We start from the raw sequence: 22,594 nt of genomic DNA on the forward strand, positions 1-22,594 counted from the left end.
TTAACCTTATGGGGATTCCCTTTTATGTTATTTGTTGTTTTTCCCTTGCTGCTTTTAATATTTTTTCTCTGTATTTAATTTTTGATAGTTTGATTACTGTGTGTCTTGGCATGTTTCTCCTTGCATTTATCCTGTATGGGACTCTCTGTGCTACCTGGACTTGATTGACTATTTTCTTTCCCATATTAAGGGAGTTTTCAACTATAATCCCTAGAAATATTTTCTCAGTCCCTTTCTTTTTCTCTTCTTCTGGGACCCCTATAATTCGAATGTTGGTGCATTTAGTGTTGTCCCAGAGGTCTCTGAGACTGTCCTAAATTCTTCTCATTCTTTTTTGTTTATTCTGCTCTGTGGTAGTTATTTCCACTATTTTATCTTCCAGGTCACTTATCTGTTCTTCTGCCTCATTTATTCTGCTATTGATTCCTTCTAGAGAATTTTTAATTTCATTTATTGTGTTGTTCATCATTTTTTTGTTTGCTCTTTAGTTCTTCTAGGTCCTTGTTAAACTTTTCTTGTATTTTCTCCATTCTATTTCCAAGATTTTGAATCATCTTTACTGTCATTACACTGAATTTCTTTTCAGGTAGACTGCCTATTTCCTCTTCATTTGTTTGGTGTCATTGGTTTTTGCCCTGCTCCTTCACCTGTTGTGTGTTTCTCTGTCTTTTCATTTTGCTTAACTTACTGTGTTTGTGGTCTCCTTTTCACAGGCTGCAGGTTCTTAGTTCCCGTTTGTTTTGGTGTCTGCCCCCAGTGGCTAAGGTTGGTTCAGTGAGTTGTGTAGGCTTCCTGGTAGAGGGGACTGGTGCCTATGTTCTGGTGATGAGGCTGGATCTTTTCTTTTTGCTGGGCGGGACCACGTCCAGTGGTTATTTTGGGGTGTCTGTGACCTAATTATGATTTTAGGCAGCCTCTCTGCTAATGGGTGTGATTGTGTTTCCTGTCTTGCCTGTTTTTTGGCCTAGGGTGTCTAGCACTGTAGCTTGCTGGTCATTGAGTGGAGCTGGGTCTTAGCATTGATATGGAGGTCTCTGGGAGAGCTTTCACTATTTGGTATGATGTGGAGCCAGGAGGTCTCTGGTGTACCAATGTCCTGAACTCAGCTCTCCCACCTCAGAGGCACAGGCCTGACACCTGGCCAGAGCACCTAGACCCTGTCAGCCATACGGTTTGCAAAGGAGAAATCATCTCAGGAGTGTTGCTTTGCCAAAGATCACTCAGCAAGGGATGGTGAGTATCCCTGGCCGGGCAAGCTTGCATTATTGTTTGTCCAGTTACGAAGATAGGCTGCCTGAAATGGCCTCAGCAAAGCTGCTGAGTACATCATTAGTAGAAAGGGTTGATGGGCAGTGGCAGTCAGTCAGACAGGCACAGCAAAGAAGACCAGAAGGATTCTTTATTTACCATAGACAAACATATATTGTATATTTATTACATAAATAGTATATATAATATAAAATATTTATATCTTTTAGTGTAATAAACATATTCATAATATATAACTAGTAAATATTTTTATTTTAAATTATTGTATTTATACAATACTTATACATTTATTATATTTACTCAGATTAACTAATAAGAACATTGTTATTATTATTGCTATTGTTATTAAAGTACCTATCACTGACATATTTTTAATATCTATATTCATTTATATTATCCTGAATGCCAACATGAGGTTTCTGGAGCAGAGATCAGACTTATTATTATTTACAGCAGTAACATCATTGGTTCCTTACATCCCATTTTCTTCCCCTTCTGAGGCAATAAGAGCCAGATAGACAGGCTTGCATGCTATAACAAAGTACAAGAACTCTGAAAATATGAATTTATAAGTTTATATGTACGTTGTTTCCCTCCCCTCCTAAGAGAGGGAAAGAAGCTTCCTTTCCCTAAGGTAAATAAATTCTCCTTAGAAAGGGAAGGGGATGGTGGGATTCTTCCCCATTGGAGTGTAATATTACATATGTAATGTTAGGAATGTAATGTAATGGTATGTTTCCAGGGTTCTGGGTTTTATCCCTTTTAAAGAGTAAACACAGATTTACCTCCAGAAAGGTAAATCTCTTCAGGTTTCTCTCACTATTCAGTCATCATTTAACTTCCAAGCCTTGTTATTTAATACAGGTTCCAGTAAAATTTGCTCATAAAATCTTAGCCATGTAGATATACATGAGGATTTCCTTTCTGACAGTACAGTACATAGTAGGCACTCAGTAAATGATAGCTACCAAAATCACTGTTATTGAATTCACTGTTCTCTAGATAGACTTTGTTTTAGTCTCTTAGTATTCCTCCTACATACCCAAAGCTTTAAAGTTTTATTTTAATTTGCAGTTTCAGGAGATTTAAAGATGAGGATATCATGTATAAACATGTTCATTTTATAAATCCTTGAAATTTCTGATATTATTTAGTAATTAACACTTGTTGAATTAAGAAAGTGTTATTTTTGAGACTATACATGCCCTATTCCTCCCTTTCCTGTGGATACTAAGAAAGACTTTGTTAATTTCACTAATAAAAAAGCCATTTCTATATAATACACACTTAGCCTTGGAAAGTGTAGGGACAAGAAATGGAAATGAAAGAATTTATCTGTGACCATGTTCACTCAACAAGTACCATAAAACAACTGGACAAGCAGTGATTTATGTGTGGAATTTTATCATGGATTTTTAAACCTTAAAACGATCTCTATCGTATCCAATTTAGTTTTACACTAAACTGGGCACTCATTTTTATCTTGCAATTTCTGTAGTATCCTCTCTAATATCTAGCACTGACTGCTAATCTGCCTTGATTTTTGCATTTGAGATGTGGGATTATGGAATGTGAGTAGCAGCAGGTTGGAGATGAAGATCTGAATTCCAATCCAGGTTGTACCACCTAGTAGCAGAATCTATCTAGTTAGATAATTTCTGAATCTCAATACTTATTCATAAAATGAGGGTAGTGACAACACCACTTTTCTGATCTTAAACAACTGTGGCTATCAAAAAATAATGTATATCAAAGCAACACAGAAAACTTTAAAACATGGAATATATTTGTAAGAAATCATGGGAGTAAGAAGACAACAGCCAAAATTTTAATGATTGTAAATAGCTGTGTAGGAGATGATACAAAAATTACCAACATGATCAATACCTCAGATCCTATTAAAATGATAAATAGGTGATATTATGGATAATTTTATAACAATATATTTCAAAATTTAGATGAAATAGACAAATTATTTGAGAACAAGGACTTACCAAAACTTACACTAGAAGAAGAGAAAGAAAACTCTGTGTGGGATGATAGTAATGTCCCTTATCTAGGAAAGTTGCTTTCCTTTAAGATATAATTTATACACAATAAAATGCACACATTTATGTGTTAAGTGAGATAGGTTTTGACAATTTTATACCTACGTAAACACCTTCCAAACTAGACAACTCCTTGAATTTGTAGCTAATCCACAACTACTACTTAATTAGAACAGTTTCAACGTGTGCCTCACCTCAGGATTATTTTACAAATGTATAATCCTTCAGTTTTATGGTTATTCTTGAAAAAAGGAGAAGCAAGAATAAAGTCTGAATTAGAATTGAATCTTGAGGTCTGTTACTAGCAATAACCTTTCCAGGCTTTAGTATAGAAAGCCCATTGAAGACATGAAGGTAGTAATTGTAGTGTGGTGAAGTGGTGGTCCCCAAAACAATATGTCACCTGGAACCTGTGAATAGGACCCTATATGGGGAAAGAGTCTGTGCAGATGTAATTAAATTATGGATTTGAGATAAAATCATCCTGAATTATCAGGGTGGGCTTTCAATCCAATGACAAGTATCTCTGTCACAGAAGACACACAGAAGACAAGGCTATTTAAAGACAGAGGCAGAGATATGAGTTATGCAGCCATAGTCAAAAAGCTAGAAGAGGCTAGGAAGGAATCACCCCTAAAGTCTCGGGGAATGAATTCAGGGGTGCAGGGCCACTGGTGATAAATACGCACAACGAAGAGCCTGTAGGCAGTCAGTTGCTGGTTTCAGAAAAATGCTGCTGATTTCTCATCTTCCTGTTTTATAAGCTGATACTTTATTATATTTATTTACTTATTTTTTTGGAAGTATGTACTACAGGGCATCACAGCTACAGAGAACTCTGTTTAGGAGTGAATAGAAAAATACAACAATAAATAGTTATATTTATTTTTTCCTTCCTGATGTGAAACTATGCTGCATTGGCCCCTTGCATAGTGTTAGCAAGTGTCAGCAAGTTGATTGCTCCTCCCTCTTCTTTTGCTGGAAACAAACACACAAAACACAAAAGAATTCTCATGGAAGTTTAAGGGATAGAATGTAAAATGAGATGAGTTATCTCTTACAACTCATCTGTAGAGTTTATAACAACTCTTTATAGAGTTAATGTTATGAGATCCTAGAAGTTGCGGGGCTGATAAGTGGGACTTTGGATCAGTCATTTTTTGTCACCTTGTTAATACAACCTTCGCAGGGTTCCTCCCCCTGAGCCTGCTCTTTATGCTGGATTGTCATGTGTTATTCTTCTATCCATAATGGCAGCACAGATATGGAAGCATTAGCAAACACTACTCATTGGTTTTACCCTATTGAATGATTAATGTTTATTAAGAAAGCTTAATAAGCCATATCTATGCACTTAATCTTAATTATTTACCATCAAAATATTATTTACCATTAAAATATAAGTAAACTAAAGGCATTTATTATAACAATGCCTTAATTTGTGAAATACTCTGATAAGAGCATCTTTTATTGTTTGGTTCTTTGTTGTTGTACCTTAGCTTTCCCTGCCTCCTGATCTGTCTAGAAAGTGTGATGTGAAAAACAAAACAAAATAAAACATAAGCATAGACTATTTAACTAGTGATGCACAGTTTGTATTTATTAATAGGTAAGACAGGCACACATTCAATGATTAAGGGAGGAAAGAAGGCAAAATAAATAAAACTGATTAGCTTGAAGAAAGTCTAAAATATGAAGACTGGGTCCTATAAAAGTATTGTGTTGGCATGTAAGAACTTCAAGACCAAAAATAAATCATGAATTCAATGGAATAATTCACAAAAGCTAATATTACAATTATTATCCCCATCTCAAAAGTACTTTACAAGAAAAGACAAAATGTTTAAGAAACACACACACAGAGCTAATTTTTAGTGTTGGTTTTCTAATAAATATTTTTTGACTTTGTAAAAATTATATTTAATCTGAATTTTCCATGTTTTGCTTTGTATATTTGCATTGAATTAAGATTTCTAATATCCAAGTCACAAATTAGGATGCTAAATAAATATGAATAGAACTATGAAGGTGCCTTGAATATTCTCAATAAAGCCAATGCTATGGACCATCCTAGAACTGGAAAAAAATAATTGAAATGAAAAACATGAGTGAATTAGAAAATAATGTCCTGATGTTGTTCTATATTTGACCCTTGGATTGTTACACTTCTATTTGGGCTCCACATCATCTCAGATCTGTTTTACTTTGCATAGTGATGAGAATGTTATGTTTCAAAAATTGTGGATCTAATTACCTTTTTCCTCAGCCCAGCATGTCATGAATGTCAGTGCCATTCAAATCTTGCAAGTGTTTTAATTTCATATATTAAATTTAAGTATTGATGTGTATATTCTCTGATTGCAGAAAGGAGAATATTTCAATGAAGGAAGTGCACATGGAACGTTTTAGATTCAATTTTATTTAGTCTAAGCAGGGAGTCTTTGATTATATCCTTTAAACTGTGCATAATGTTTATGCCACATAGAGAGTAGACTAGGACTTGGAGGGAATTGGAACAAGAGGTGAGGGAAATCTTTTCCTACTTAAATGCAAAAGCACAGAATCTCAGGCTATGAGAAACTTTGGCAGTGAGGAGGAGGTGTGTGGCATAGGAATGAAAGTGTAGGCTGTGGAGTCAGAGAGACTTGGGTTTAAATCTAGCTCTACCACTTACTTATGGTATGATCTTGAGCTACTATCTGAAATTCATTGGTTGTCAGTTCCCCCATTTTTAAAGACAAGGTAATAATAGTTTCTACCTTAATAGTAAGTTTGTGGATTAAATTAGGTGATATGTGTAGAGTGCTTAGCCTAGTATTGGTATATGAAAAAGGCAATTATTATCCTATTCATTCCAGGTCATGCTCATTGGGTGCCAACTGTAAAAAAGAAAATGCATGCAGACTGTTTTTGTCTAGTTCAGCACCCACTAAGCCCACATGGACTAAATATTTTCAATGGTTATTTCTGGAAAAAAATGCAAAGGGTATATTTTAGTGTGGTAGTGAGTTAAAGTTTAGTCAACTCAATCCAGTTTAGAGCTGAACTACACATAACCTTTGTTTTTGTTTTTGTGTTTTTTCCTTTCTTCACCTCTGTCTACATACTAACATTGTCTTCCACCATATTTTTAGCCTGCCTTCATTTCATCCTTTTTCACCAATGGCTCATCTACTTACAACTCTGATTTCTGGGTAACTTTAGTGAGCTTTGAATTCCTTTCCTTTAAGACTGTGATCTATTTATTTCCCCCAAATTTTCTGGTAATTTTTAAATCTCTTTTATCTTCTGGATGCTTTCTCTTATATTAAAAATATATCCACATTAATCCAGTCTAAAAAACAACAAATAAACTCTTTCTCGATTCTTTTACTCTCTATAGTTAATGATCAATTTTTCTAACTTCTCAGCCTAATCTTAATTTCTAGAGAGAATAATGTAGTTCATAGTTGATATTTCGTTTCTTCTCTTCACATTTATTCTCTCAACTGATTGCATTGTCTCCTGCATTCATGAATCCACAGAGACCCCTCCAACAAAGAACACCAAGAATCTCTGAAATGCTACTTCTGATGAATAATTTTTATCTTATCATATTTCTTCACTTCCTTTGAAGCATTATTTATTTCCAAACAGTCTTTACCTTTTTGACTCTCATGAAATCACACTCACCTGGTTATCTTTACATTTCTCTGATGATTCCATCTATAATGTCATTGTGGGTTTTATTTTTATTCTCCCACTCAAATATCAGTGCCATTCAGAGAACTTGTTGTTATTCAGAGTGTCATCTGTGCTATACGCAGTATACTTCTAAGTCTGCATGTAGTCCCCTTTTACATTTTAACTACCATGTACATGCTTTTCAAATTATTGTTATATCTTTAGTCTAGAATTTAGTCTTTAACCAAATTGGTGTTGAATGACATCCCTCATTTTCTGGGATAACATCACATGGATGTCCCACAAACACATCACCTCCAGTTTTATCGCTCATTTTATCAAATCTAGAAATACTTGCAATCTTGACCCCTTTTAAAGGTTTCTAACTCCAGTTAATTACTAAGTAGTACCAATTTTATCTCAAACATTTACCAAACACATCTCCTCCTCTTTGTTTCTACTACCACTGTCCTGGCTTAACTTCTCACTCTTTCTCACTGTATTACTGCAATAGTCTTCTGTCTATACTTCCTGTTTCCATCGTTTCTCTTTTAAATTTATTCCCCACATATGCATCAGTGTGTGCTATCCTGAAAACACACTTGAAAATATCACTTGCTCTGTTCAAAACCCTCCAAGGACTTCCTATTACCTACAGAAATGATTTTCAAACTTTATTGTAACAACTGTAGGTTTTAAAAGAAAAATTTCACATAGAGTTTAATATACAAATACAAATTTTTAGTAATTTAAATTTCAAAACTCTGACTCTTGGTTATATAGAAAAGCAATTCCTAGCAAGTGTGATAAAAATCAAACACCATCCAGTACTAGTGTAGTCCTTTCCTCCTTACTGAGCATTTTGTATGCTTTGTTATTTTGCTTGATCCTGACATGAGCTCTCTGGTGTTAGAAGGGCAAGTATATTTACATTTCAGCTTTATGGAGGATGATACTAAGCTTGAGAGATTAATGACTTACTCAAGGTTGTCTGGCAGTCTTAGACTAATTTAATAAGAAAAGAGTTTCAAGTCTTAAAAAGCTCATGGTATAGTGATAAAAACAGAAATATAACAAAAATGTAATAAATGGTGAGTAAAAAACAAACGCAAGGTGATATGGAAAGACTGACAAGAGAGCTGTGAATTCTGATGGGTTGGTGAGGATCGAGGAAAACAGTTATAGAAAGAAGCCTGATAAACAGGTAAAGAAGAAAACATTCCAAACAGAAGAAGAAATGGCACAAAGGGACAGAGATAGCAAAGGTAAGGATGAATTCAAGGTTTGGTGAATAGACTGCTGTGACTTAAGCAGTAGCTATATGAAAATAGTGCAAATAAGTTTATGGGAAAGAAAGACTTGTTTAAAGGTGAAAGAAGATAGGTTGGGACTTGTTTGTGAAATATACTAATGAGTTTGGACTTTCCTCTACAGACAATAAGGACCATAGTTTGGATGAAAGTAATGAGTAACTGGACTATGGCAACAAATAAGAACTTGTAGAGAATTGTCTAAACATATAGATTAGAAAGAAATTGGCTAGTGTAGTTCTGTGGTACTAAGGGTGCAAGAAATGGGAGTCAAGAATGACATAAAATTTCACATTTGGGTAAAATGTAGGTATTATGCTATTATCCAAGGTAAGAAATTAAGGTGACAGTGGGGGAACACATGCTCATGATTTGCAACATGAGTTGATGTGTCTGAAAGCTCTTGTAGGCAAAAAATGATGAACTAAAAACAGGAACTAAGCTAGAGATAAAGATTTGGGAATTATCAATCTGAATTTGGTCATTGAAACCAGAAAAGTAGACCAAACCACCTAGGGAGACTGTGATAAGGAGAAGATTGGGTAGAGCACCTAGAAACAATAAAGGTTCAAAAAGGAAAAGAGAATCCAGTTATAGGTAGAAAATAATATATAAATGGAGAACCAGCAGAGTCAAATCATGGACTTTAGGAAAAAGAGTTGAAAGAAGAAAGGTATGCTAAATATTGTTAAATGTTACAGAAAGGACAAGTAAGTTTAGAGACTGGGGAGACACTGAATTTTAAACTAGATCCTGGATAGACTTTTCTTATCAATATCACTTCTTCTGTGATATTCTTACTATGATCTCCATGTGACATACATACAATATTAAGTTCTGCATATCTTAACTTACTCTTTCATTTCAGTCTATCAATGAATTGTTCTAAACGAAAATGCTCTCTAAATGGTTAGTGGTGTTTTACTTGCCTCTGTTCATCAACAGGTGGGAGCCATTATCAAACAGCTATCAATGATAGTTATTTTGATAGCAGTGAAAACCTTTTACAAAGCATATATTCTTTTTTTTAATCTTTTCATTATTTTTTACGTCAGGATATATAAATAACTTCATAAATGATGATTATTATATTGAAAAGGAATGGTAGTGTCTTAATATTTTCAAACACATTGATGTTAGATTATCGTCCAAATCGCATTAGATTTAGTTCCATGAGATTAAGGACAACATCCTGCATTTAGTGTAGGACCTGGCATACAGTAATTGTCAAATGCATATTGTTTAAATGCTTATAAAAATGAGGCACTAGAAACAAACAATGGGATGAAAGAGATAGGTGAAAGAACCAGAAAGAGAAGGAGATTATATTAGAGAATAAGGCACATATGGATAATTTAATTTAATATGTTCTGTTTTTGAATAATTGAAAGTTCAATAAAAACCTCATTAATTATAACTCCCAATTTCTATTCTTATGGGATCATTCATTTTGAGGCTCGCTGATAGTTTACTTTTGCACTATTTATGAAGTTTTGTTTTGCTAAGTATGCTAATCAGATAAAATTATTTCAACTTTATTTACAATTACTCATGGGGCAAACTTTTTAAGAACTTCAAGCTTAATTATTAAATGAAAATGAATACGGCAAATTGTCCATGTCATACTTTCACTAAAGTCAATTCAGAGATACCTCTATGCAGATTGTACACTGTTTCTCCCAGGATCACATAGAGTCTTTGGATTTCCTTTAGTTCAGCATCGTACCATAATCACTACCCCATCATCACCACCCTCACCATCATTATTATGATATTTATTGTTTTTAGCAGCATCATCAATGTTATTAAACATAGTGTCTCCTATGTAGCAGGATTGGACTGTTCACAACATCTCTGTGAAATATATGTTATTCTCCAAGTTTCTTAGATGCTGTAACTAATCCTCTGGAGATTAAGATGCTTAATATGGCACAACTGTTAAGTGGCAAAACCAAAATTTTAACCTATTTCTATGTTGACTGCCCAAAATACCTCCACAAAACTCTGTTGATAAACAAAATTAAGTGTATTAGACGTATTTCAGTAAAGAAGAATACCACCTTAACTGAGTGTATTCGTTTCCTAGGGCTGCCATAACAAAGCACAACAGATTGAGTGACTTAAACAACAGACATGTATTGTCTTAACAGTTCAAGGTGTTATCAGTGTTGGTTTTTCCTGAGGTCTGTGACAGAGAATCAGTTCCAAGCCTCTTGACCAGTTTCTGGTGATTTTGAGGCAATCTTTTGAGTTCTTTGGCTTGTAGACACATCGCTCCAATCTGTGCCTTCATGTTTGAATGCTTTTCTCCCTGTGTACAAATTTGTCTCTAAATTTCCTCTTTTTATAAGGACACCAGTCACATTGTACTAGGGACCAACTCTATTCCAGTATGACCTCATTCTAACTTAGTTATTTATGCAGTGATCTATTTCCAAATAAGATCACATTCTGAGGTACTAAAGGCTAGGATTTCACATATGAATTATTCAACCCATAGCACTGAGTCTTAGTAGTCTCTCAAAATGGGGAGAAATTAGGAAAGGGCATTTATGATATTTTAGGCCTTGGCTGTGTGGTTTTATGGCAGGTCTTAAAAACTGGAATACTGGTTGGAACTGGGCAGTTTCTAAAATTACTTTTAGATTGGTGGTTAAAATGAGGAGAGGAACATAAACAAGTTTTGACAAATAAGTGTTAGTCTTGATAGGTAAGCTATTTGGTTGATTCATGGTCTTATTATCGAAAAGTGCATATATGCTGGAGCAAACAACTAAATTACTTTATTTTTTTAATCGCAGTATTGTTCAAAATAGGGTGTTAAGAGTCTGTTTGATCACAGAATTATTTAGTATATGAAGACTTACAATTATGTTGGTTTCATTTCTCATGTGTATGACTTCTGAGTCTATCAACTACAGCATCCTAACTTTCTTTCCCACTATTGATATATCCCAATGTAGTCTGTTCTGCTGTTGGATTACTCTAACAAACAGTTCTAATAGAATTCAAATTAAATTTGTTATCCTGTGTGGTCATTGTTGGTGTAGACTTGATTTAATCTCTTTCCCATGATAGATTTTGAAAAATTTACCTATCTATATATATACCATCTTTTTTTCTATATATCTGTCACCTGCATAAGTACATATGTTCTGTCCCAATCTTATATTTTTTAAGACAAATAAGTTTAGTTACTTCAGGTTTTCAAATGAAAATTATATGTAGATAATAATTGTTTCATAGGATACTTATAGTGTTGATAACTATAAGAGCATTGTTTTAGGTATTGTCTTAGTCCATTTGAGCTGTTATAACAAAGTATCACAGACTGAGTGGCTTGTAAACGACAGGAATTTATTTCTCAAGTTCTGGTGGCTGGAAGTCCAAGATCAGGGTGCCATCATGGTTAGGTGAGAGCCCTCCTCCAGGTTGCAGAATTCTTACTGTATCCTCACATAAGGGGCTAGGGAGCTCTGTGAGATCTCTTTTATAAGGACACTAATTCCAATTATGAGAACAAAGCCCTCATGACCTACATCCCTAAGGCCCCACCTCCTAATACTGTTACTTTGGAGATTAGGATTTCAGCATATGAATTGGAGGGGGCATAAATATTCAGACCATAACAGGTAGCTACCTTATCAGCATCCCCTGTCTTCTTGCATCCGGAAATTTATCTGCACCTGCAAGTACAGAATAATTAATTACAATATCTTGATTCATTTCAACCATCTTCACGCTAAGGGTGTGATACAACGTTACAACTTTATTGGCAGCACATAAAGCCATGAGGTCATTCTACTCAAAACATATCCTACTATTGTTTTGAAGTAAGTTTTGCAGTATTTAAAATATTATGCACCCTGTTGCCTAGACTTTTTTTTGATTAAAAACATTCTATTCTACCAGTCTTTAAGCATAAAATTTAATATATAAAATAGAGAAGGGGTTTTAGATATGGGTTTTGCAGTCAAGATATCTTACTCTACACTGTCTGCATTTGAAAAGTAAAAGGGTGAACAGCAAATAATCTCTTTTGAGTAAGAAAACATTCTTTGGTAAATACAAATAATGTCAAGTGTTATAGAAGTCTAATCATTTTAATTTATAAATATTTTGTGACTGGTTAATTATATCAGCAGAATGAAGTCCAACAATCAACAGAAACCTTACAGCCATTTAGAGTCCTTTTGAATCTTTAAAGAAAATCCAATAAGCCCTTGAAAAACAAAATCAATGAAGAGTTTAGAATGTTTATTTTCTGGTTTTCCACAGGGTCCAAGTTTTCTCTCTGAAGGCTTTTTCCCTAAACGTGCAACAAAAATTGAAGAAATGGATCCTTTTTTCAAACTTCACGAGACCATTACCAAGGTAGGAGAGGAATGCATTCATGAAAAGATTGAGAAAGTTTTGTTCTTTCTGTTAGTAGAAGGAGGAAAGGAAAGTAACCAATCAAGAGAAATATAGATGTGTGTGTGTATATATATACATACATTCATTTGGAGAATATACTAGAGAGGATTTCACATACCTCCTACTATTTTACTAAGGAGTAAAGATGATAAGCAACTCAATCAAGATCATACAGACCAATACCTGATGATTTGTATTAAAAAATCAATTATTTTTTAATTGAAGTACAGTTGTGCAATATTTTGTACATTACAGGTATACAATAGTGATTCACAATTTTTAAAGATTATACTCCATTTACGGTTATTATAAAATATAAGCTATATTCCTTGTATTGTACAATATATCCTGGTAGCTTATTTTATACATAATAGTTGTACCTCTTACTCCCATACCCTTTTATTTCTCCTCCCTGTCCCCTCTCCCCACTGGTAACCACTAGTTTGTTCTCTATATCTGTGAGCCTGCTTCTTTTTTGTTATATTCACTAGTTTGTTGTGCTTTTTAGATTCCACATTGTTGTTTGTGGTACTTTATTGTTGCAGTAAAAAAAAAAAAAAAAGGTTCTTTTTCTTAAAGAAAAAGTTAGACTGAATTTACAATAATTGCTTTTATTCGATGATGCTCATACCTATTTTTATGGTATATACTTGGCTGTGAGTTTATAGAATGAAGAAAATTAAATCCTACAGTATGGAGCAAATAAGTTTAATGTTCTGAGATCATATGACATTTTGTGAATTTTTACATTTACCAACAATTGATTTAACCAGTCATAACCAGTCTTTGGGGGATAGAGTTTGTACAGAATATTGGCATTTCAGTACACTTAAAATAATCCATATTTATATATGCTTAGTTGAAAGATTGAATCATTCTTAAATCTTCTTAGTGAAATTTTACAAGGCTGTTTTTCTGCTTTAGAAAGAGGAATTGTGGTAAAATAACTGAACTCAATGAGTGGCAATGGAATGAGCTCAGAATACAAAAACTAAAATTTTAGGTCTACCCTCACGTTTAAGAGATGTGTACGTTTATTTTTTTTCTGAACTTTAAAAATAAGTAGAGTTTGGACCATATTTTATGTAAAATTCTCCTAAGCTCAAGATTTCTGAACTTTAACTACATTTATAGCTCTTTCCTTTCCAGTCTAATCTAGTCCCTTGATTTAGTTTTGAATATATACATTCTCTGATCATTATTCATTCCTATTTGGATATAGTAAAATAGACGTGGCCCCCAAATAATAACTCCTTAACATTTAAAATCTTAACTGTACTCCTGATGTGCAAAGAAAGAGGGAGAGAGAGAGAGAGAGAGAGAGAGAGAGAGAGCATGAGAGAGAGAGGGAGAGGGAGAGAGAGAGAAAGAAATACAAATCTGATACCTATATCTATATCTATCTATTTATCTATATATCTGTTTGAGTATATATATGTGTATACATTTGGATGAGGATGTGTGTGTGTTTATATGTATGTGTATGTATATATATATTTGTTCAAATGTTATGGATACTTAGAGCCTAGGTTTATATACTTATTTTTAAGTAAAGCATTATAGGATTTTTAGGGCAATGAAAGAATAATACTTTCTCCAATTTTTCTGCCTTTCTCTGTGGATCAGGAAATTCATGGATTTTTATAGAAGGGGCAGTTTGAGAACATATTGATACCAGGTATATAATGAGAAGATAATGTCTAGCACATGAAATTCCTAGCCAGAGAAAATTCTAAGGTTTTGATTTTAAAGGTATAAACACTCACTGATTCTTGCTACATGAGGCCTCGGCCATCCTACAACTCCTAAGAGAATGTTGGGAAGCAAGGATGGATGGGTCAGAGGGAGTAGGGGAGCATAGAATATGGCCTGACACATAAATATGAGATCAGTACTTAGTGTGAAACAGAAAATAAGAGGCCATTTGAAAGAAGACACAAATTTATGCACAGATATTGGTACAATTTCTACATGTATTTTCAAATATATTTCTCGTGTAAGCAGATGTTTAACCCATTAAATGGATGGTGGAAAGATTCTATGTGTATGAAAAATTAAAATCTAAAGTGCAGAAGCAGGTGTTCTATGACATTTTTAAATCATGGCATGTATTTACCTAATGTTGATACTGTTTCCCCAGTCATCACATTACCTGTGGTAACCATTCATGTAGACTCAGGCCAAGGGAAGAAATTGTGCTTCAGAAATTCAGTCTTATTTCACCAATTAAAAAAAAAAAAAAGTGTTTAATAGATACTTTGTTTTAAAATCAGATTTTCTTTGATCAACAACAAAATGAAAGTATAAATATAGAGGGGTTGACCAGAGCACAAAACTAGGAAATATGGATTTTAGTTCTATCTTGACTCCCAACTTGTTATATTATTTAGTAGAACTTTATTTTCTACATCAAAAAATGGTACAGTCATAATGGATTTTCTCACTAGGATTCTCTGAGATTGAAAAGATGGTGTGTACATTTTCTCTGGAAGTGCAATATATATATAATTGAGTATAATTATTGACACATTAAAGAATACTAGTGCTAATGTCTTCAAAATAGGCCCCTACTTGAATTTTCTACATTTAGCTTTTACTTTAAAGAAAAGAGAGGAAAAAAATACCAACTTAGATATGAAAGCATATAACTAAATTAATTAATTAAATACTGAGAATATAGTGATAAGTTAACGTGTATAAATGGAGTATAAAATTTAATTTGTGAAGGGTTGAGGTCTTTAGAATATTTTGTTTCAGTAAGGATAATAGTGGTATTATCACAGTATATCACATGTTTATTATAATCCACATAGCAGTGTGATATTATAGAAAAAGTGCTGGATTTTGAATAGAAAGATATAGATAGGTTTAAATTCTGTCACTGTCAATTATGAAAATGATATGAAATATGAAGAACACTTCGTAAAATGATAACGCACAGTTATTATTGCTATTATATCAATACTAAAACATTTTCAAGAAATCAGAAACAATGGAAATACTGAAGATACTATTCCTTATTTTCCCAATAAAAGTTTAAACTTGATACACAACACTATAACACAATCATATATTTAATGTTATCTAATTAAATACAAAAATATACATCTTATAGAAATTTTCATATAATACAATCTGTTGTTTTTTCCAAATTAATAACTGCATTCTAGACCTTTGTTATATACCACAAATATAATTTATGTCAAATTAAATTACAATTTCTAAGCATTAAAAATTTAATAATTTTTCATTAGTGCTTTTCTGAATTAAAAATAAATTAAAAATAAATAAACCACACTCATACATGGGATGTGAGCTGTGAGTTGAATCCTAGTAAGTAGTTTTCCAATGTTGTCCTATAGTTCCTTTTTTTAAAAAAAAATGTTTTACAAAGTTTGAATTTATCTTGGCATTTGTCTTTTTGATATAAAGCATGAAACCAAGAAAATAATGAATAAGTCTCAATATTGATGCCAAAATGTGTAATTTATCATGGATTCAGGGACAGTCAGGTGGTACAGTATAAAGCTGCTGAAGGGTTGCACCTTACATCGATGTTGAAGATGTTTTCTTCAATTACCTTAAATTACCTTAAAAAATAGCATTTGTTTTTTAAAATTATCATAGAGACCAAACTAATACTTCCAAAGACTAAACATGAATGAAATACCAATAGAAATCTTAGCTGCTTAATCCTTTAATAAATGAATAAAATCACCATGGATTCATGTTTTGAAATAGGCTTATTTCTCCTTCTACACCTAGGAATTTTCTCATTATATTTCTAAATCATCAGCATTGAGCTCATAAGTTGTTATTAGATATCTAAGCATTCTAGTAGCCTACTATAAGCCAAGGATGAAGCAAAACACTTGAAATAAAAAACAATTAACATACAGGAGTGGGTCCAAGGTAAGCAATTCATTTCAATATAACATACTAAAAGAGATGATAGTAATATGGGCAACATATGGGAGGGAAGAGGATGAAGATTTTACCTCTATGAGACTTGAAGAATTCACCAGAGAGGTGATGCTTGAGGAATTTAAGAATTTTAACTTTATCTTAATATCAGTGGATTTCCCTTGAGAGTTCCTTAAAGAGTAGGTTGTTGGTAGTAGTGTGCAAGATATGATGATGTGTAGTTTAGAAAAGAGAAGATAGATTTAAGAGATATTTCTAGCACTGGATATGCACAGGGTATATGATTTACTGGATATGGAACATGAAGCAGAATGAATGGTAAAGAATCATTTGAATAATTCTATCTTGGACAAAGTTGATATTATTGAATTAACTACATTAGGGGCTGGCCTGAAGAAAGTGATAACGAGTTTGACGATGGATATGTGGAATTTTGTTTACTATAGTGCATCTAGGCAGCTATGTCAAGGAAGTAGTTGGGTACATGAGGTTAGAGCTCAGGAAGAAGTAGGATCTAGAAATGCTTTATCTGATATAATAACCACTAGTCACATGTGGATTTAAATTAAATTAAAAATTAATTAAATGAAATTAGAATTTCATTTTCTCCATCTCATTAGCTACAATCCACATGCTTAGTAATCACATATGGGTAGTGACTACTGCACTGAAGAGCATACGTTATGGAACATTTTCATCATCACTAATGATAGAGATGATGTTACCCTGACAGTATTCATGATGAGGACAAAAAGAAAAATGGAGAGGACAAACAATCCAGGGTAGAGTGTTTCATTAAATCTACAGGATGATGCTATTCTAAGAAGAAGAAATGTTCAAAAGCATATCCACACACCACCTTGCACCCATTAGGATGGCTAATATCAAAAGATAAAACAAAACAAAACAGAAAATAACAAGTGTTGGTGAGGATTTGGAGAAATTGGAACCCTCATGAACTGTTGGTGGGAATATAAAATAGTAGTGCTGCTGTGGAAAACAACATGGCAGTTCCTCAAAAAATTAAAAATAGAGTTACCACATGATCCACCAATTCCACTTCTGGGTATATACCCCAAAGAATTGAAAGTGGCATCTTGAAGAGATATTTGTACACCCATATTGATAGTAGCATTATTCACAATAGCTAAAATGTGGAGACCACCCAAGTGTCCATAGATGGATGAATGGATAAGCAAAATGTGGTGTGTACATACAACAGAATATGATTCAACCTCTAAAAGATAGGAAACTCTGACATTTGCTACAACATGGATAAACCTTGAGGACACTCTGCTAAATGAAATAAGCCAGTCACCAAAAGAAAAATACTATATGATTCCACTTACATGAGATTCCTAGGATAAGTCATAATCACAGAGACAGAAAGCAGAATGGTGGCTGCCAGGAGTGAGGGGGAGAAGAGAGTGGGGAGTTGACTCTTTAATGGGTATAGAGTTTCAGCTTTAAAAGGTGAAAACAGATATGGAGATGGATAGTGGTGATGATTATACATTATGAATGTATTTAATATCACTGAACTGTACACTTAAAAGTAGTTAAGATGGTAAATTTTAAGTTATGTGTGTTTTACCACATTTTTTTTAAATTGGAAAAAAGTGTATTCACCCAATCAACTGCTCGTTTACTATAACTTTTGAACCAAGTATTTGGAAATTTAAAATTGTTTTTCTCTTCATTTATGCCTGCTCCTCAGTTCTCTTCTATTTTCCATAAATAGCTTCACCCACCTTGGTACCCCTTTCTCTGATCTACTTGTCTATGATGTAATGTCCTGTATTTATGTTATGTGTTTTGGGATTTAATATATTTTATTATCATTTTCTTGCTAAAAGTTTGCCATAATAGACATTCAATAAATAAATAAATGCAGCTATGTTTAGAAGGAAAGAACTTTAAAATCAAATGTGAATATAGAGCATTTGGGGTGGCAGAGAAAAGGTACTATCTGTCATATTATTGAATTAATAGTACTTTTCCTCTGGAACCCCAAATGCTCAATATTATATTTTAAAACCTCTGAGTATGAATTGTACATCCAGTAAAACAAAAAATACCTTATACATGTGGTACCATGGAAACCAGCAAATGACCTAATTCTGCTTGTGAGCTTCCTCCAGAAATATCAGTTTATTAGTCCTTTCATTGTTTTTCCCACCTTATAAAAAAATGGTTCTTTTATTTTTAATTAGTATAGGATATGCAATATTAGTATTTTTATTAGTATATGGTTTTCTTAAATGGATATACATTTCTTTTTTTTCTTACATAATGTCAAAATAGAGACCTTTTACTAAAATTATTTGGACATTACAATATCGCAAAGAGAAAGCAGTAGGAATAATATAATATTTATTTCCATTATATATATGGAGAAAGTATCAGACTCAGATTACATTGCAGAGTAAGGCAGCATTTTTGTATAGCCTAGAAATCAAGGCTAATAATTCTTACATAGTTTATATTCTATCAATATAGTTGTATTTGCCCTTACTTATAGCTACAAGTTTTAACTCAGTTTTGCAGTGGTGCGGACAAAGGCTAATGGTGGTGTCCTCAGTGATGAAAAACATTTAAATAATTGTAACTTTTAACCATTTCAGTTAATATTAATTGCATTTGGCTGTCAATCTTCATTTAGAAATGATTAACCAGCATCACTTTAATTAATGGAGTCATATTCTGCTAATATATTATTTTAAAAACATGACTTGTGAAATATGAATCTGCAGTTATCTCTAAATGTCACTATTAAAATATGTTTGTACCAGTTGTTATATTAAGATTCTTATAGCATGGTAACTGAAAACTTAAAAGAACCTACTCATAACTCCAGAATGGAGAGGCAGACTAAAATACAGAATGATTTTACTTCTTTTGAGATGTCATTCTCAGCTATAGTTTAAAAATGTAGCTCAGTTGCCTTATATGAAGTAAGAGGAAAGGGATGAGACCAAATATCTTTTACTCTTTTTCCTGAATTTCAAAGGCATGTTGTGTTCATGAGCTAATAGAATTTCTGGTGCAGTTCTTTAAATGCTTAGAAAACCTGGCTATGATTTCTAATCTGAATGAGCAAATCTGATTGTCTTCCAAGTATCTCTAATGTTGATGTATTGTTTGGATAAAATATGAGAATATTGTATTCTACTTAGTAAAGCAAACAAAATGATATTCTTTAATCCTGTTTATGTGTACATTTGAAGTTATTCTGAAGCTGCGGATTTAAAGCTTTTGTTTTTATTTTTAAAAACACTTTGGAAATTTTTTCTGCTATATCAAATTATTGTACTAGATACAAAATGTCTCCATAGAGATCTACACTCTATGTGTTCATGACATGAGCTAAACCAGAAAACATCTCAAATATGTATTTTCAATGCAGAGACTGTACTTTGTAATAAAGAATTTTGGTTGGAGCTACTCAAGGGAGATGATAGGATATTAAAACCAGCCTCTTATGCTTTGAAAGGGAAATATTACAGGTGTGTATTTTCTTTATAAATGTATAATTAAACTCAATATCTTCATTTACTAAAATTGGAGAGTGCGCTGATTATATTTCTTGCCTAGAGAGGTTTGGTTTATGGTGTTTCATTATACTGCACAAATATTATAGCTTCTAAAGGCATGCCTTATACTATCAGTTTCTCTTTTTTGTTTTTATTACTCAAAAGCAAATTAGCACACAATATAAGCTTGTCAAAATTTGACTCCCTTTTTAAAGAGAAGTTATTCATCAAAGTAGATATTCTGCTACAACATATTAAAGGAGTTATTATTGTATATTAAGATAGGAATAAGTAGAAAAACTGTTATTTTCTGAAGATATATTTTTCTTTTATATATATATATGTAAAAACTGATTTTGGCATGTGTTTATTACAGAATATAATTATAATAGTAATATAAATCAGAATAAGAAGCTCTGTGATCACCTGTAAATAATAAGACAGTCTTTTAAAGACAGTCAGCCTACTTCAGGAAGTTTTTATATCGAATTCAAGAAGCAGTAGCCTCATAAAGTAACTTTTTTTGATGATAACTGAATTTTGTATGCGCTAAATACAAGTCCTTCTTATTTCAGAGATCTATTCATAAGTAGAAAGTGAATTTGAATGGTGATTTCTGCATTTTTTTCTCACTTTGAACGAGAGAGTCTTTGCTTTTTCATACCATTCTCAGATAACATCATTCTCAAAGGTCTGTAGAAGTACAGAGGCAAAGGGCAGGGTAGTCAATGGATAACAGATTAGCTCTAGGTAGGCAGGTCAAATGTCCTTCCAAAACGTACTGTTGAAACAAAGCCTCTGTATAATAAAAATAATTAAAATCCCCAGGCAATAACCACTTACTAAAAAAATATCTAATATAACACAACAAACCAGAAGACGCTGAGCAGTCTATTGGAGTCTGTTATAATAAACTTTGATCATGATACTTAAATGTCCTGGGGAGTACCCACTGACCCCATGGGTGACAATAATAAAAGATCCCCTCACGCGTGCATGTGCACGCACACACGCGCACACACACACAGTGTGGTATTAACTGATCAACGATACGGTCTTTCAGTGCTAGTTGCTCTCAGTATTATTTCTTGGAAAGCACTGAATTATATCAATATATGTATGTATGTACATATACCTTCTTTTCCAGGGAAGAATGAATGTCTGCTGTATTTTTTAAAATAATCTTTGGACCTGTAAATTCTGCTGTTGGTGTGATATAGAAAATATTCAAAATTGCCATTTTTTTTAGCATCCAGTATAGTCATCATTTGATTATCCAGTGTCTCTCTTGAAGAGTTCACAATAATTGGTATTTTAGGATAGGATGAATGTATTCCAAAAATATGAATATTTTTATGACATTGAATTGAATTTCAGAAACTGAGCAAGAATTAGATTTGAAGAAATCAACAAATTTTTGTTTGAAAGGCATTATGATAGGAAAACAGTATTTACTTTGACTCAATTAGGTTTTATTTATTAATATGTCAATTAAATTTTACAAAATCAAGGTTTAGGACTTCATTACATTTGAAATTACAGTGGCCTTGAATCACTTAGTGAAGGTTCAAATAGTAATATTTCTGCATTCTAAAATAAAATAATAATGAACGATCATAATTATGTTCCCGAGTCATTAAGAAAAAGAACCGTGATCTGTATAGTTACTGACTTTCAAGAAAACAGGAGAGAGGGTAATCCATTTTAAAGACATTTCCTTCAAAACTGAAAAAGGTACATATCAGAACAATTTTGTTTGCTATTAGTAAAGACCCATGTGCAAATGTTTAATAAAAATAAAGGAATTCTATTTTTCTCATGCAAGTGAAATGTCTAGGAGATTCATGCTTCACGAGGAGCTCAAACACAGATCTACTTATCTGTTATCCTTTCAGCTCTGCCTTTCTCTCTGCTGGACTTTTTACTAGTGGAATTCCTCCATGGTACAAAAATGCTGACAGCAGTTTCTGGAATCATACCTGTACATAATTCTGTCAAAGCAGGAGAGGATCTCTTTTCTCAGGACAGCAATGATGCTAGAAAGCCCCAGCAACCAAAAAAAAAAAAAAAAAAAAATCATATTCTGAATTGATCTTATGCTTATTTTGAATCATTTCTTGTGAATAGGGTAATAACTATGCTGACTGGATTACACTAGGTTTACGTAAACTGATCACCATGGAAAAGGGGTTAAAGTTACCTTGATTAGTTTAGAAGTCATTCTTTCCCTTGGAACTGGAGTCAATCCCATTCACAATATGTGGCTGCAGCAAAACAGTATAAATTAGAGTAGCAATAGTGTTTCAGAGACAACCACTAAATCTGCTACCAGTTGCAACAATGTTTTTGTCTACAAATGAGTAAGAATCAGTATTTTGGAAAAGGCAAAATCAGTGCTAAGCAGTGGAAGCATTTCTGTTTACAGGTTGCT

At 33.0% G+C, this 22,594-nt stretch overlaps 1 protein-coding gene across 2 annotated transcripts in view; it reads left to right on the forward strand.

Moving 5' to 3' along the window:
- Positions 1 to 22,594, forward strand: part of NAALADL2 (N-acetylated alpha-linked acidic dipeptidase like 2) — a 1,193,283-nt gene that overhangs the window by 970,761 nt on the left and 199,928 nt on the right. For both annotated transcript variants that reach the window (XM_032631175.1, XM_032631174.1), the window contains one exon: positions 12,569 to 12,664. In XM_032631175.1, the coding sequence (XP_032487066.1) occupies positions 12,569 to 12,664 (96 nt within the window). The remainder of the gene's footprint in view (positions 1 to 12,568; positions 12,665 to 22,594) is intronic.

Source organism: Phocoena sinus, chromosome 4, assembly GCF_008692025.1.
Source record: "Phocoena sinus isolate mPhoSin1 chromosome 4, mPhoSin1.pri, whole genome shotgun sequence".
Classification (NCBI taxonomy): Eukaryota; Metazoa; Chordata; class Mammalia; order Artiodactyla; family Phocoenidae; genus Phocoena; species Phocoena sinus.